The sequence below is a fragment of the Neovison vison genome, chromosome 9 (assembly GCF_020171115.1).
Source record: "Neovison vison isolate M4711 chromosome 9, ASM_NN_V1, whole genome shotgun sequence".
Lineage (NCBI taxonomy): Eukaryota > Metazoa > Chordata > Mammalia > Carnivora > Mustelidae > Neogale > Neogale vison.
Window position 1 is genome coordinate 9,647,186 of NC_058099.1, and position 14,362 is coordinate 9,661,547.

General features: G+C 44.8%; 1 protein-coding gene across 5 annotated transcripts in view; it reads right to left on the reverse strand.

The window, feature by feature from the left end:
* Positions 1-675: 675 nt before the first annotated feature.
* Positions 676-14,362, reverse strand: part of GAPVD1 (GTPase activating protein and VPS9 domains 1) — a 74,770-nt gene continuing 61,083 nt past the window's right edge. For all 5 annotated transcript variants that reach the window (XM_044264910.1, XM_044264907.1, XM_044264909.1 and 2 more), the window contains 9 exons: positions 12,861-12,983; positions 10,994-11,123; positions 9,969-10,078; positions 9,537-9,696; positions 8,478-8,665; positions 7,401-7,614; positions 5,380-5,452; positions 3,802-3,999; positions 676-2,594 (listed from right to left, as the gene is read on the reverse strand). In XM_044264910.1, the coding sequence (XP_044120845.1) occupies positions 2,454-2,594; positions 3,802-3,999; positions 5,380-5,452; positions 7,401-7,614; positions 8,478-8,665; positions 9,537-9,696; positions 9,969-10,078; positions 10,994-11,123; positions 12,861-12,983 (1,337 nt within the window). In that variant the 3' untranslated portion in view covers positions 676-2,453. The remainder of the gene's footprint in view (positions 2,595-3,801; positions 4,000-5,379; positions 5,453-7,400; positions 7,615-8,477; positions 8,666-9,536; positions 9,697-9,968; positions 10,079-10,993; positions 11,124-12,860; positions 12,984-14,362) is intronic.

Here is a 14,362-nt window from a genome sequence, read left to right on the forward strand (position 1 = left end):
GATTTCAGTGAACTGAGCCACTCTCTCTCCATTTAACATTCATTATTGCTGCAAATTCCATGTAATAATCAGTGGCTACTGAATGTTTCCTGTGGGTGACTGTATACTTTTGCACAAATCCTTCATACAGGTCCTGGGAGGAAGTGTCGTAAGAACCAAAGAGCTACTGTTCTTCATTCCTGAAGGAGCGAAATCAAATCACTGCCTGTCTCAGGCCCTACCACGGCCAGGCCATTACCAATTCCTCTACTCAGAGACAACACTGGGGTTAGTCATGCCCCATCACACCGGCAGCGGGGAATGCTGGTTTGTCCGTGCTCCCCATGGGGTTTCCAGAGGGAAACGTCACTGTCCCTTAAACAGCGGGGCTGCGCTGCCCGGCCAGCACCTGAGGCGAGACCCAAACCCCTGCCCGTCTGAGGTATCGTCTGGCGCCAGGTCTCTGGGCTTCTACCCTCGCCACTGGTTCCGGCACCGCTTGGCTCTTACCTCTTGCCTCCAGCGCAACCCGACACCCAACTCACCGCCTTCTCCTCCCCAGAAAAGAGCCCTCTGCCACACCCATAGCTTCACATTTATTTCCACAGTGATCACACAGCAGAGGTGTAGCAACCATGTGGAGAAAAAAAAAAATCTCTAGGAAATCCCACAGTAATGCATTTCAACTATTCCAAGTCTTCTATCAACTTAACATTTATTGAATCAAATGCTGAAGTACATGGACTCCCCCGAGGTCTTAGAAATTGTGTCAGACTGTTTGCTTCATAAAGTAGTTATGATAGGATTTGACAATCTAATGCCTAGGCAAGTTTGACAGTCCACACAGAGTGCTTGGCCTAACATTCCAAAGGGCATTCTGTAGTACTAGTTGAATTCTGATCTCTCCCTAGAGGGCAGAAACCACATCCCCCACTCCTATGCAACTTGTTATTTTGGTATTTTTAAATAAATGAATGAGAAGAGGTGGAGGCATAAAGAAAATCTGGCTTCTTTAGGCACAATTAAACACAGAGGTCTTGGAGAGAAGTAGACAGCCTCTGTATTCATCTGCTCAAGGCTGTCTGTCACAGTTCCCTTAAAAATGCCTCGAAAGGCTGCCCGCAACAAGGGACTCAAAGTATGGGACCAGGTGTGTTACAAAAGCAGCTCCCCATGTTTAGGAAATGTACAAAGTGAAACCAGTCAGTCGTGACTTATGTACAGGACTTGTGCTTGAAGCTTTGGTGTGCCTCCATGGCCAATTTCTCAGACACCAAAACCCATTCCTGATTATCAATATACAATCAAACCAAAATACAGAAACATAGACTTTTGTTCAGAAGAGGGAAATAAAAGGCACAGAAACCTGCCAAAATAGACTTTTTTCCATAAGAATAATATGGTTGGTTAAAATAGTTTATCACTAGTAAAACCTGTATCACTAGAGCAGACAATACAAATCAGTTTTTAAAAAAATGACATTCACTGAATTCCTGGTCTGTCATTCAATGTGAATCATCATCAAAAATATATTACAATTAAAGGTTTGAAAGGAGTTCAGTTTGGGGTTTCTACACCGTATCTAGTATTTCAGATAAGAAGTACCACAGTAACCTATTAGGTGTCTACTGTTCCTTCGTACGCAATGCGTGGCGATTAAAGGGTCTACCTCCTTCCTCCTGTGGGCTCAAAGACGTCCGTGGTGAGGAATGTCTAAGCGAGTATACCCTCATCAAAGGCAGTCTTGTGCATCAAACTCCACATCTAGAAAGTTCAAGAAACTGTTTTCCACTTTAATAAATATTTCTGTGTATTTGTTTTCTGCTTTTAAGCTCAGCTTAAACTTTGTCCAGGAAACCATTTCACAAGAGGGTACATCACAGCCTACTATCAGCAATACTCCTTGTTTATTAGAATCTGAAGATGTCCATATTACATCAAATATAAATATATATTATATTTACATTTCCTTCTTAGCTTTTCATCTTGGTGAGTGTATTTATAGATAATGCCACTAATGTCACCACCATTATAATTCTCAGTGCAACTGGTATCTTCCTTCCATTAGATGCAAGATTAGACAGCATCTAAGAAGAGGTGTACTGTTCTTTTTATTTTTTTAAATAAAAGGAAAGAATGGGTATCCATGAATGGAGATCTAGGAATTTTCTAGATTTTGTTCTGGTTTTTAATATTTCAAAATACCTGAAAAATGTGGTCCCTTTTTGCAGTACTAATTCTCTACTTGGGACAAGAAAATAACCAAATATGCAACAGAAGGGAAAAGAGCCCAAAGAAAAGAGAACCTGCTTGTTAGCTCATTAATCTGTTTAGTAAAGATCTGTTTTAAAATGTCTGAATGCTGTACAATATTATACAAAAACAATCTTCAGCCTTCAAAGCAGCTGGTACATTTTCTAAGAGATCTATTTGCCCGCCTAACAGTCTGAGGCCTTGGTGGGCCTTGGTCTTGGTCACTTTCGGTCATCAATAGTTTTAATGAATTCCACTGCTGCTGTGAACTGCATCCACCAATAGGATTCCTCTCCAGACAGACAGCTGGCGTAAAAGCTACTGATATACTGGACAGTGGATAGCAAGCAGGGCGGATTTGCCTAGAGAAGTGAAAAATGAGAGAGTCAAATACTCAAGATGTATAGCTCTGCAAAAATCATCTAAGTGAACATCTTCAAATGTTTTTCTGTGAAAGAGATGCCAGTCCTTTTTGAAAATAATCCCCAAATTCTTCTTTGGAAGTGATGAAACACCTAGCCACTAAGAGCAACACTGAAATACTAGAAAGGTAACTCAGGTTCAAATGCCAGCTGGGCTATCTAGAGCTTTCCAACCTTGTAAGTCACTGAAGCTTACTGTTCCCGAAGGAGGCTGAACTAATCCCAGCAGACTTACTCAACATCCCAGGATTCCAAAATGTTAGATAAGGAAAAAAATGCTATATGACAAGTGACTTCTAAGTCTGGATAGAATCAGCCAAGAAAGAAAAAAACTCAAAAGATAATATACCCTCTGTTGCCAGAGGTAACACAGAACATCTCTCACTTTTTCACTGTCTTCCTGTGAAAAGAACGGACATGGGTGTTTTAAGTGGCTGGGAGAAGGTAAGGCCTGTGCCTCAGAACACACTCCAAGGGGCCCTGCCCAGAACTAATGCGCCCCATGTGGAGGAGAGAAGCGTGAGGTCAGCAGCTGGAGTTACGAAGTGACCGCACACGGCCCCCAGGGGTTGCTGCCTGAGCTAAGAGCTTGGATTGCAGAAATACCACAAATAGGGGAAGCCTGGGCGGCTCCATCAGCTGAGTGTCCAACTCTTAATTTTGGGTCAGGTCATGATCTCAGGGCTGTGAGATCAAGCCCCAGTCAGGCTCTATGCTCGCTGCAGAGTCTGCTTGAGATCCTCGCCCTCAGCTGCTCCCCACTCATGCCCCCCGACACCGCAAATAAATAAATCTTTAAAAAAAGAGAGAGATGTCAGTATGTTTTAAAATAATATGGCACAATTATAAAATAAGAGCCCTCATTCTTCCTTCCTTCATTCGCTCAGTAATTACAACCAAGCCCCAACCAAGAACCTCAGGCACCTAACAGCTGGAAACGATCATCTAGCAATCTGGTCCTCCTATTCTTTCTTCTGAAAACCGTAACTTCTGGACAGAACAAAACCTCACATCAGACTCTTTCTTTCTGGGTAACACGGAGCTTGGGACTGGAAGAGCCGAGGTCCCTGGAGTGTGGGGAGCCCTGCACCAGCCTGCTCAGAAATGCCAAATAAACTCTTCTCATTAATAACAGCAAGGGGCCCACCTTTATCAACACAAATACCAAAACAGGCACGAAGTCATCTGCTCCGGGGACGGAGTCCTCGTTGGCCAGACTCAGGAGGTTCATGATGGTGGAGCACATTCGCAGGATACACTGCACTTTGTCCCGGGGGGTCTTGTAAGCACTTATTGTCCTGATTTCCGACTGTGCAGATGGCCAAGGGGCTTCCCGAAGATAAACCTAAGTGAGACCAGAGACAGACAGGCAGGTCGTGAATCCAACAGCAACCACAGGAAGCCACCATAGCAACCTGGGTGCCAGGAAGCAGAAGGACAAGCTTGGTGCCTTTTCCTTTCTTCAGTAATGCCAGACTGCTGTTCCTTCCTCTCCCACTGAGATTAAAGCTTAACTTCTAAACTTTTAAATAATCTGCTTTGCATTTTTAAATAAAGTAACCCAGATATCCATTAATGGAAGAAAGGACATACAATAACACCAAATCCAGAATTCAAAAAATTTCAAATAATTCCTAAGTAGAATGGAAATTCTCTACACATAGTAGCTGATTCTAAAAGCCCAAACAAGCTACTTCTGAAAGAAAAAATTTTTAAAATTTGTATATTTGTTGCAATAGCTCTAAAAATAACAGACTCAAAAAAATCAAAAAATAATTTAAAAACTCATGCTAATTAATATTTCATTAGTGGAGATTTTAATAAAACAACCAGAAAGCTCAAATACCTGAAATTTCCCTATTATTTTGTAAAAATTGGATGACACTACAAGGTAATTTTGACATCACATTCAGATTTAACTTCTTCCCCTGGAGTGATAGTTGTCACACTCTGTGGAGTGTCACCAGATCCCTTATTCAAATGGGACTTCTCTGCAGAAATAGGACTACAAAATCATCCATGGACGGGGCGCCTGAGGGGCTCAGTTGGTTTTAAGTGTCTGACTCAGGTCAGGGTTGTGACACGATGTCAGGATTGTGAGATCAAGACCTGAGTCCGGAGCCCGTTTAAGATTCTCTCTCGCGGGGCACCTGGGTGGTTTAGTGTGTTAAGCCTCTGCCTTCGGCTCAGGTCATCATTCCAGGGTCCTGGGATCGAGCCCTGCATCAGGCTCTCTGCTCAGCGGGGAGCCTGCTTCCTCCTCTCTCTCTGCCTGCCTCTCTGCCTACTTGTGATCTTTGTCTGTCAAATAATAAAATCTTTAAAAAAAAAAAAAAAAGAAAAAAAGAAAAAAAAAAGATTCTCTCTCTCCTTCAGACCCCTCCACCATGCTCTCTCTCTACAACAAACAAACAAACAAAACACATCCGTGGGGAGCACTGTGGCGGGAAGCCAAGTGGCTTCAGGGCCCTCCGCGCGGCCTCTGCCTTATCTCCCCACTGACATGCCGTTCCATACCAGACAATTTTAATCCTAGACCTTTGAGAACTTTATAGTTAGAATTACATCTAATGCAAACTGTGTTTTGTAATTTACTACACTGTTTCCACGCACAGGGTATATGGACCAACTACCAACTACCATATACCAGGGTATGGACCAACTACCAACTCAGAAAGAGGGGACAGCAGCACAGCACCGCCCAGGCCGTATACACCTACATTACCTCTGGTATCTGAAGAGCTCTGTGATTTGCAGTCACTACTTTAGACAGTCTCTGAATATGTTCATGAAGAACCCTGCAAACCCCCAAAACACAGATGTAAATATATATTTTACATAATAAGGCACACAGAGTCATAACTGATTTTTTTTCAAAACATTTAAAACATTTAGACTTGCTTCGAGATAATAGATTACAATTACAGCTGAGAGTATCTCTTAGCTGTAAGTATTCCGTCTTGTCAAAAAAAAGATTCACACTTAGGCTCTGCTTAGAAATGCTAAGTGTGAGCTGTGGGGGGACAAGAAGAGGGAAGTCCTTCCTTCCCAGCCAAGGACAGCATTCCAGGGGACAAAGGAGAGGAGGCCCAGCCCAGAAGCCACCTGGACACACTAATCAGTACAAAGCACGAGGAAGCAGAGGGATCAAAAGCCAAAAACCGAAGATCACAGAAGATGAGAGAGAGAAGGGGCTCTTGAGAACACTCAAACTCTCTCTCATTTCATAGATGAAAATAATTGGGCTTAAGATGGTGAAGGGTTTGCCCAAGGTCACACAGGGGTTAGGAGCAGGGGCTAAACCCAGTTTTCTTGGTTTCTACTGTTCTTTCCAAAACACTGTGTTAACTGTCCACTCCGTAAAACCTGCAGAAGTGCTGTGGAGGAGGACATACAAGTAATTGGCTTCAAAGCTCCTCTTTGCAGTAAATACAGTGTGAATGTCCCTAACTCTTCATTCCATTCTGGAAGCCCAAAACTGGTCTCTGGAGAGAAAACAGGTCCCAGTTGGTGAATTAAATACAGAAGCTTGGCTGTACCTCTGAGAGCATGAACCAGTGGGAGAGGCGGACTGGAACAATCCTAACGCATTCACAGAACAGACACGCAAGATCTTAGCATTTCCATGAAAGAAACCATCTATAAACCACTCATGAGTCACCCCAAGGTCTTATCACGTGGACCCCTGGAGAGCCCCTGGCACAGTAAGCCAGTGTTACTGCGGGGTGTGGGGGGGGAGCAGGGCGGGAGGGGCACAGGAGACACTTTGCTGGGGGCAGAAAGAGGGTACAGCAGTGCTCCAGAAAATGCAAAAAAGGGAAAATGGAAAATACGAAATCATCCCCAGTCTCATTATCCAAAATATAATTCCTGTTACCACTCCAGGTATTTCTTCTCAGGACTTTGTTTTAGGATTATTTTTTTTTAAATCAGCTTTACTGAGAACCATACATTTCCAGATATTTTTTGATACTCAAAGGTAGAGCTTTTCATTCCTAATAAATAGGTATCGAGCATACAGAAGTCAAACGCTGTGCTGGACGAGGGGAGAGCGCAGTGAATGTGAGCGGGACACTCCTGCTCTCACCGGCCGAGGATGCCGCAGCGGAGGAGGGCACTCGCCACACAACCGCACACAGCGGTGATCGAGCAGGCGGTGGTTCTGCCCCCGGGGGGACATCTGGCGGTGTCTGGAGACATCCTGGTTCTCACAGCTGGAGGGTACTACTGGCACCTGGTGTGCACAGACCGGGGACACTGCTAAGCACCCCGCAAGGCACAAGGCCGCCTCCCACATAAAGGATTATCTGGCCCCAAATGTCAGTGGTGCCATGCTGAGGAGGCCCGACGGACGCTACCAAATGTCCAAGCACAACTGTGGCAAGTGCTAACGACAGGGACACAGGCTGAGGAGAGCCCTGCCAGGGAAAGGTGAGGGAGGAGGTGCTGCAGTCAAGACCCGAGGGAAGAGGAAGGAGGCGAGCACCGCTGGTGGGGAAGAGCAGCGGACAGTTCCCACCGTCCCAACAGGCCCCAGCAACCGACACGCCTGCAGGTCTCATCCCCACTGCCCTGAACAGAGCGTTATCCTTCCTGCTGCTCTTGGGATCAGACAGGTGAAAAATGGTAACACGTGCTGCCTTCACTGTCACATACTAAGTCTCAGCACAGCTTGTGTCAAACAAGGGACTGGCTGATGTACCCCTGTGTGATCAACGGGGATGCAGTAAACATGGGAGTGCTCACTGGTCACGCAGTATGTCACCGTCCTGGTTAGGGTAGAAAGCAAGCTTGAAAATCCGATTCATCACACTGCGCTCGATGGCCAGCTGGGCGTCCTGAAGCTGCTCCTCGCTCGCGTTCTGCCATATGACGTCCTGAGCCATCGCGCCATAGAGGAACTGCAGAAAATCTTCTACCTGAGCAGTTTTATCATCAGCTGCTGTGAGCTGCTGAAAGTCTCCAATGCAAAATAATAATTTTTAAATACACTATCTGGATAATTTTAAAAAGGAAATTACAGAAATCATTTTAATAACTAGCTATGCAGATACTATTCTCTTAAAGCCAAAAGTATCTGGAAACGGTTTATTTTAGAAGAATATGTGGCCAAATCATTAAAATTGTGAGAAAGGTTAAGAAATATGCAATGCAAACGTAGAAGAGCAAGGGGCTTGTTATGAAAATGACATACTTGGACTAACGTACAGAACTGCTGCATCACTATGCGATATGCCTAAAGCTAATACGACACCAGACGTTCATTATAACGATATTTTAAGTATAAATGTTAAAAAATAAAAATCTGGGACGCCTGGGTGGCTCAGTTGGTTAAGCAGCTGCCTTCGGCTCAGGTCATGATCCCAGCGTCCTGGGATCGAGTCCCACATCGGGCTCCTTGCTCAGCAGGGAGCCTGCTTCTCCCTCCGCCTCTGCCTGCCTCTCTGTCTGCCTGTGCTCACTCTCTCTCCCTCTCTCTCTGACAAATAAGTAAATAAAATCTTTAAAAATAAATAAATTAATTAATTTTAAAAAATCTAAATAACTTTAATGGTACGCTCTATTTTTAAATACGAGAAGAATTTTGTGGATCCAAAACCTTAACCAATTTTCCCAATTTCGTATAAACTACAGGTATTCGATCCATGGTAAAAATGAAATTTACTGATTCCACATCAAGATGATTAAGAATCCATAAAACATCTGCGAACTTAAGGGACTACTCTTAGACATGCAACTACTCAAACCAGCAATACAAAAATTTCCGAATTTCCCCACTAACACATGGCTGAAAAGATGCTTAATCTAAAGGTCTCCGGTTACCGTGAATGAATTCCCTGATCTTCTTTTCTTTGCTCTCAAGCAGCAACCTCACACAGACAGTGGTGAAGTAACGATTGGCCACCTCTTTGTCCCGCAACACCCGCTGAAGTAGCCTTTCCAGGTGGGCCTGTGTGGTCTGCAGTCCTTGCCGACAGCGAGTGAGATAAGCAATATAGGGCGCCCTTTTCCTAAAAGGAAAGGGGCTTTGCAGGACATCACATACATACAGTGCACACTTTCTTAGAGACAAAGAGTCCTAATTTTTCTTAAAGAAAGAATATGACCTCACAGACTTTGGTTTTATGAATCAGCCACGTCAGGCTGCCGACAGCTGTCTTGAGGGCTAATGGCGCTGCCAGCTCAAGGAACGGAACCATTCTGCATGTCGGTGAAGAAGAACACCTATGGGGTTAAACGCTTAACTGCCTAACTCACGACATGTTACTAAGTGCCCTGGCATCCTTGATCTATTTCATATGGCCCATGGTCTCCCTGCTGGCAGGACCTCACACTTCCCAGGAAACTGATGCTACAGAAGACTAAAACACAAAATACAGGTTAATATGCCACTAGATCATTAAACGTATCATCGATAATTTGCTGATACTCTAATTGTAGCGATCACTAGAGCACCCATCCCCTCAACCTGGGGGCCTCATCGTCTCCTAGGAATCTCACTGACGTTCTTCTCCTGAAGTGTTGGCAAAGGGCGAGCAGCAGACAGGAGGAAGCAATTTTTAGGTTACACTTGCTTTCCTGCTCCAGGTAAGTAGTTTTTCTGGTCACCCCCAAGAAAAGGAGCAGGATATCCTAGTTCTCCTGGCCTCACCTCTGCAAACACTGCTTCTGTGCAAAGCTGAAGGAAAGTGCACTTCTTTGTGAGAGCTGCTCATTCACAACTACATCTTCAGATGAATAACCAAATGTGTTCCTCGGAAATCTACACCCAGGTAAATACAGCCCAGGATGCTGCCATAAGCCTAGATTCACTTGTGAAATAAAGACAGGGAAGAAGATCCTTGCCACCGGGTCACAGGTACAGGAGGCTGGGGTAGTTACCTGTAGTCCTCAGCGATAGAGGCCAGCAGTTTTCTGCAAGTTCTGTTATCAAAGCGGCACACGCAACGCATTGTTTCTTGAAGTTGCGCCATTAAGTTCTTATCTTGTAAATTAATTGCTTCAGCTATCTGAACTTTTAAGAAGCATACAATTTCATTGTCTAAACAAAAAATGAGAGAGAGAATTGTTATTGCCGACAACTTCCATTGCACGCCAGCCCTTAGCCTCTGGGATGTCCGTTCCGCTCTACCAGGGATCAGCAGAATTAAGCAGCCCTGCCCCTCACTTTAATGAAGCATCAGGAATCAAAGTGCCCTTACCTGATGCTAATACAAATATACTAATGGAACCACATGGAACTGCTACACAGCTTACATAGGTTGAATACAGGCAGTCTCACATGGTTCAACCGTAAATATAGGAAAAACCTACCCTCTGGGTCTGTATGGTCCGGTAAACCGTTCCTTGTTGAATGGGTGAGCACTGGGAAAGCAACAGAATCCGCAGAGCAAAGAGCAAGTCTCAGTTTCTTTTTTGCGTCTCTGAAGAATGAGTCAAAAGTACATTAGTTTCTTCTTCTTCTTCTTTTAAAGATTTTGTTTATTTGAAAGAGAGAGCACAAGCGGGGCTCGATCCCAGGAAGGCAGGATCACGACCCAAGCCGAAAACAGCCACCCAACCGAATGAGCCACCCAGGTGCCCCTAAAGTATGTTAATTTCTTTATGCAGAGAACGGTCACACTTTATGAACACTCACCATATAAATTAATATGCTATCTCAGGACTCAAGTGTTTCAAGAAGTCATAAATAACAGATACTTTTTTATTTACTGACTCCTCACTTAAAGGAAGAGGCTTTCTGGTGACCCAAGGAGCAAGGCTATAAAAATGCCCTGGCAAGGCTCAAGGCTCATTCTGTCAAGTCACCACAATCAGTCAAACAGCAAATCCTCTGGACCCTGTAACACACACTGCGTCTCTATGAGGGCACTATGAGGAGAATGCAAAGGGGGCCTTATGCCAGGGTCTGCAGGGGCCACAGAAGTCCCCAGAGCCATCTCACCACCCACACCAAGAAGGCCCTCTGTCACATCTCTTGAGAAAGGCTGATCCTGCCGCAGACAAGCCGGACAAGAAGCCCTTCCTACCGCTCTACCATTTGAAACGGCAGCTGACCCTGCCACCCGTTCAGTCTCGCCCAGCGTTTCTTGGTGTGGGCATTTAAATCACTGACGTGACCCCTGAGGGCACATGAGGAGGTTGTTTTTTCAGCGCTGAATTCAAGCCTTTGCTACACAGCATCCAGAGTGCAGCAGTCTCCTCCGGACACAGCATTCCGTCCTTATCTCTCTGCTCTCTACAGTCACCGGTGGCCTAATGAATCATCTAACCTGAAGTGACTGCAGCGGTGATGAAAAGCCCAGAGCCTCAAATTCAAAATCCTGTCAAAGAAATACCTGTAGGAGAAAGCAGAATCCTGGGGGTGGGCCGCCTGGCTCGCGGAGTCCGGGAGATCGTCGGCGGAGATGTTCTGCAGCGTCTCCTCTCGGGGAGAGTCGTGGGCGCTCTCCCCGTCGCCCACGACCTCTGCGCAAACCCACCCCCCAAGAGAGGACAGAAGCGGGTTAACCTGGAAGAGTCTCACACGAGGCGCTCAGGGCTACTCGACCATCAATTAGCACTGTGCTTGACAGCCAGAGTTCTTCAAAAAAAGCCAGCGAGCAAGCTCGCTGAAACCAGCTGACAGCAGGTCACGGGGGCAGGTGTCACAAAGAGGACGACTTTTACTTTCTCTCCCAACCTTAACCTAAGGCGATGAAAGTCTGTGACTTAACCGATAATGCTTTAATCAGAACTGCCACACCACAGAACGAAGAGGGGCCTCACAAATCATCTTACGTAAGCACCTCGTGTTACAGACCTGGAAGCCTGCCCGAGGAGAAAGTGGCCTGCTGTACAGCCCTCGGCTACCTGGCGGCCCTCAGCTCCCCGGGGCTCTTTACTAGGGCTGTTCCCACCACCCAAACGATGAGCTGGGACCGACTCACAAATGCAGCCACAACAGACCTGTGGTTCCCGCAGCTGTTTCTATGTTTTTAATTAACCAATTTAGAGAATACACTCGTGTATAAAATCAAAAGGAATAAAAATTCATTACTATAATAAAGATACTGTGCTTACGTGGGACAACTATCTTTATTAGGAGACCATTTCAAATGCTTCCAGGAAAAAATATACAGAGAAAATGCAGCCAAATGTTAACAACTGATAAAGTCCCAGGTAGAGGGAATACGGATCTTCACTGTACTAGTCAACTCTCTGTCCTTTGAAACTTTTCAAAATAAGATGTATGGGAAATTCACCTCTACTCTGGCTGCCCTTTATGCTCCCTTTGAATTCTCCCTGAAGCCAACTCACATTACCAGCCAGATTCTCCCAGGGACAGTCCTGCGCACATACAAGCAGAAACACGTGCAGGGCACCTGAGTGGCTCAGTGGGTTAAGCCTCTGCCTTCAGCTCAGGTCAGGATCCCAGGGTCCTGGGATCAAGGCCTGCATCGAGCTCTCTGCTCAGTAGGGAGCCTGCTTCACCACCCCCCTGCCTGCTTGTGATCTATCTCTCTCTCTCTCTCTCTCTCTCTGTCAAATAAATTTAAAAAAAAAATTTTTTTTAAAAGAAACACGAGCAGTATACAATTTATGCTTTTATATATTTCTCTTTCCTCTTTATTTTAGGGATTATACTGTATTTTTCTGACAGCTATTCAAAGTAGTCATTAAAAAGCTACTTATTCCGAACACTTCTCACTGTGATACCAAAGGTAGAACACTTGACCAGGAAACACAGGTTTGAAATGTGTGAGTCCACTTATACACTGTTTTCTTTCTTTCTTTTTTTTTTTTTTAAGTATTTTCTACACTCAACGTGGGGCTTGAACTCACAATCCCAAGGTCAAGAATCATTTGCTCCTCTGATTGAACAAACCAGGCATTCCTACGTGGAATTTTTTTTTTCCAATAAAAACATGCAGTACAGTCAATGTCTTTTTCTCTTATGACTTCAACAACATTGTCCTTTCTCCAGCTTACTTCATTGTAAGAACACAGTATATAATAACATATAACATGCAAAATACGTTTTAACTGACTGTTCATGTTGTTAAGGCTGCCAGTCAACAACAGGCCATCAGTTGTTAAGTTTTGGGGGAGTCAAAAGTCACATCGAAATTTCTAACTATGTGGGAGGTTGGTGCCCCTACCCACTCACCCCCACACCCCCCACTTCGGGGTCAACTGTATTCAAATCTTTATCATGATGATCACCTGTACTTTCATAGCTCGCCATTGCTCCTTCACTGGGGCTGGTTCGCTTAATGGCATTCCTGTATTTGTCCAGAATATCCTCAGCGACCTGAGCTTGCGCACTGAGTCTAGGGCTGGGATCATCTGCAGGGAAAGGAGAGTGAGAGAATCAGCTCCCCCTGGTTTGTAGCAATTCTGATGTTAGTACGACACCAGTAGCATAATCCCAAAGGCGGATTAGGAGGTAAGACTTAAAAAAGAGCACATATCTCGGTGTTAAGAGGCACCATGCAGCTGCCTGCTCATCCCGCTTCGCGGTCTCAGGGCTTGCCAAGCACGGAACTGGGAGGATTAGCTCCACCTTCTCATCATTGCCAAAATTCTGCGTGACAGTGTCAGGAAGCTCAGTGCAGACTACATGGGTGATGGGTTTCTAAAGCGCTTCCGCTCAAGTTACTGTTATTATCAGTTCATGCTAACAGAACTTCCAACAATGCATCTTTATATGCAGATTCATGTATGCAGACATCTCCATGCTAAAGGAGGGGGGAAGTACCGAATTTAGAATTAAACCCTTTTAAATAATAATTATTTTTTTTAAAAATGCCTTCCTCCATTCTTCCCGCATGACCCTCTCTCTACACCACACTTACAGCTCCGGGTATCAGTACTCTGTCTTACTGAATCTCACGGTGGCAGTGCACCTGCTAGCAGAGCGCACTTTTGTGCCTGCGGCGGTGTGAGAGGCACTCCGAGAGAATCTAGCCACTGCTGGAAAGTGCTGGAATTGTACCCAGGGTACACGGAGAAAAAGTTTACCACCATCACAGATGTAGCACTGTTTACTGTCGGGACCTGTCATTATCCTGTCAGCAAAATCGGTGCCTCAAAATATGTTCCTGGAGTCTAAGATGTTAAGAGTCATCAAGGCAAAGGGCTGCTACAGATCTATGGGACAAAATCAAGTTCTATAGGGAAACACAAACTCCTGAGGGAGATGTAGACCAAGAAGGTAACCACAAGTGTCCACATTCTGGTAGAATCCCATTTTTCAGAAAGTCTAAGAACACATAAAAAAAACCCCACTAGACTGTGTGTGTGTGTATGTGTGTGTGTGTGTGTGTGTTAATAGCAGCTAATAATAATGGCAGCTAACATTTACTGAGCACTTATTGAGCACTTACCACGTGCCAGGAACTGTGCTAAGCACCTTATATGAACAATCTCAATTAATCATCACAACGACCCTACAGGGAGGTATTGTAACCACCTCCATTTATGGACGATGAAAGCAGGTACAGAGAGGTTCAGCAGTGTGCTCATGGTCTCTTCTGTTTCCATGGGGAAAAAAAATTTAGTATCCATGTCTCTGTAAAACTGCAGTAAACTGTAGAGAGAGAGGATTTCCAAACTAATTTAATCTTTCTGCCGTAATGGTATTAGAATGCATGAGAAGAGAATCCTAATAAAATCCGATCTTTAAAATGCAAACCAATAAAACTTTTCTATCATTAGAAAATCTT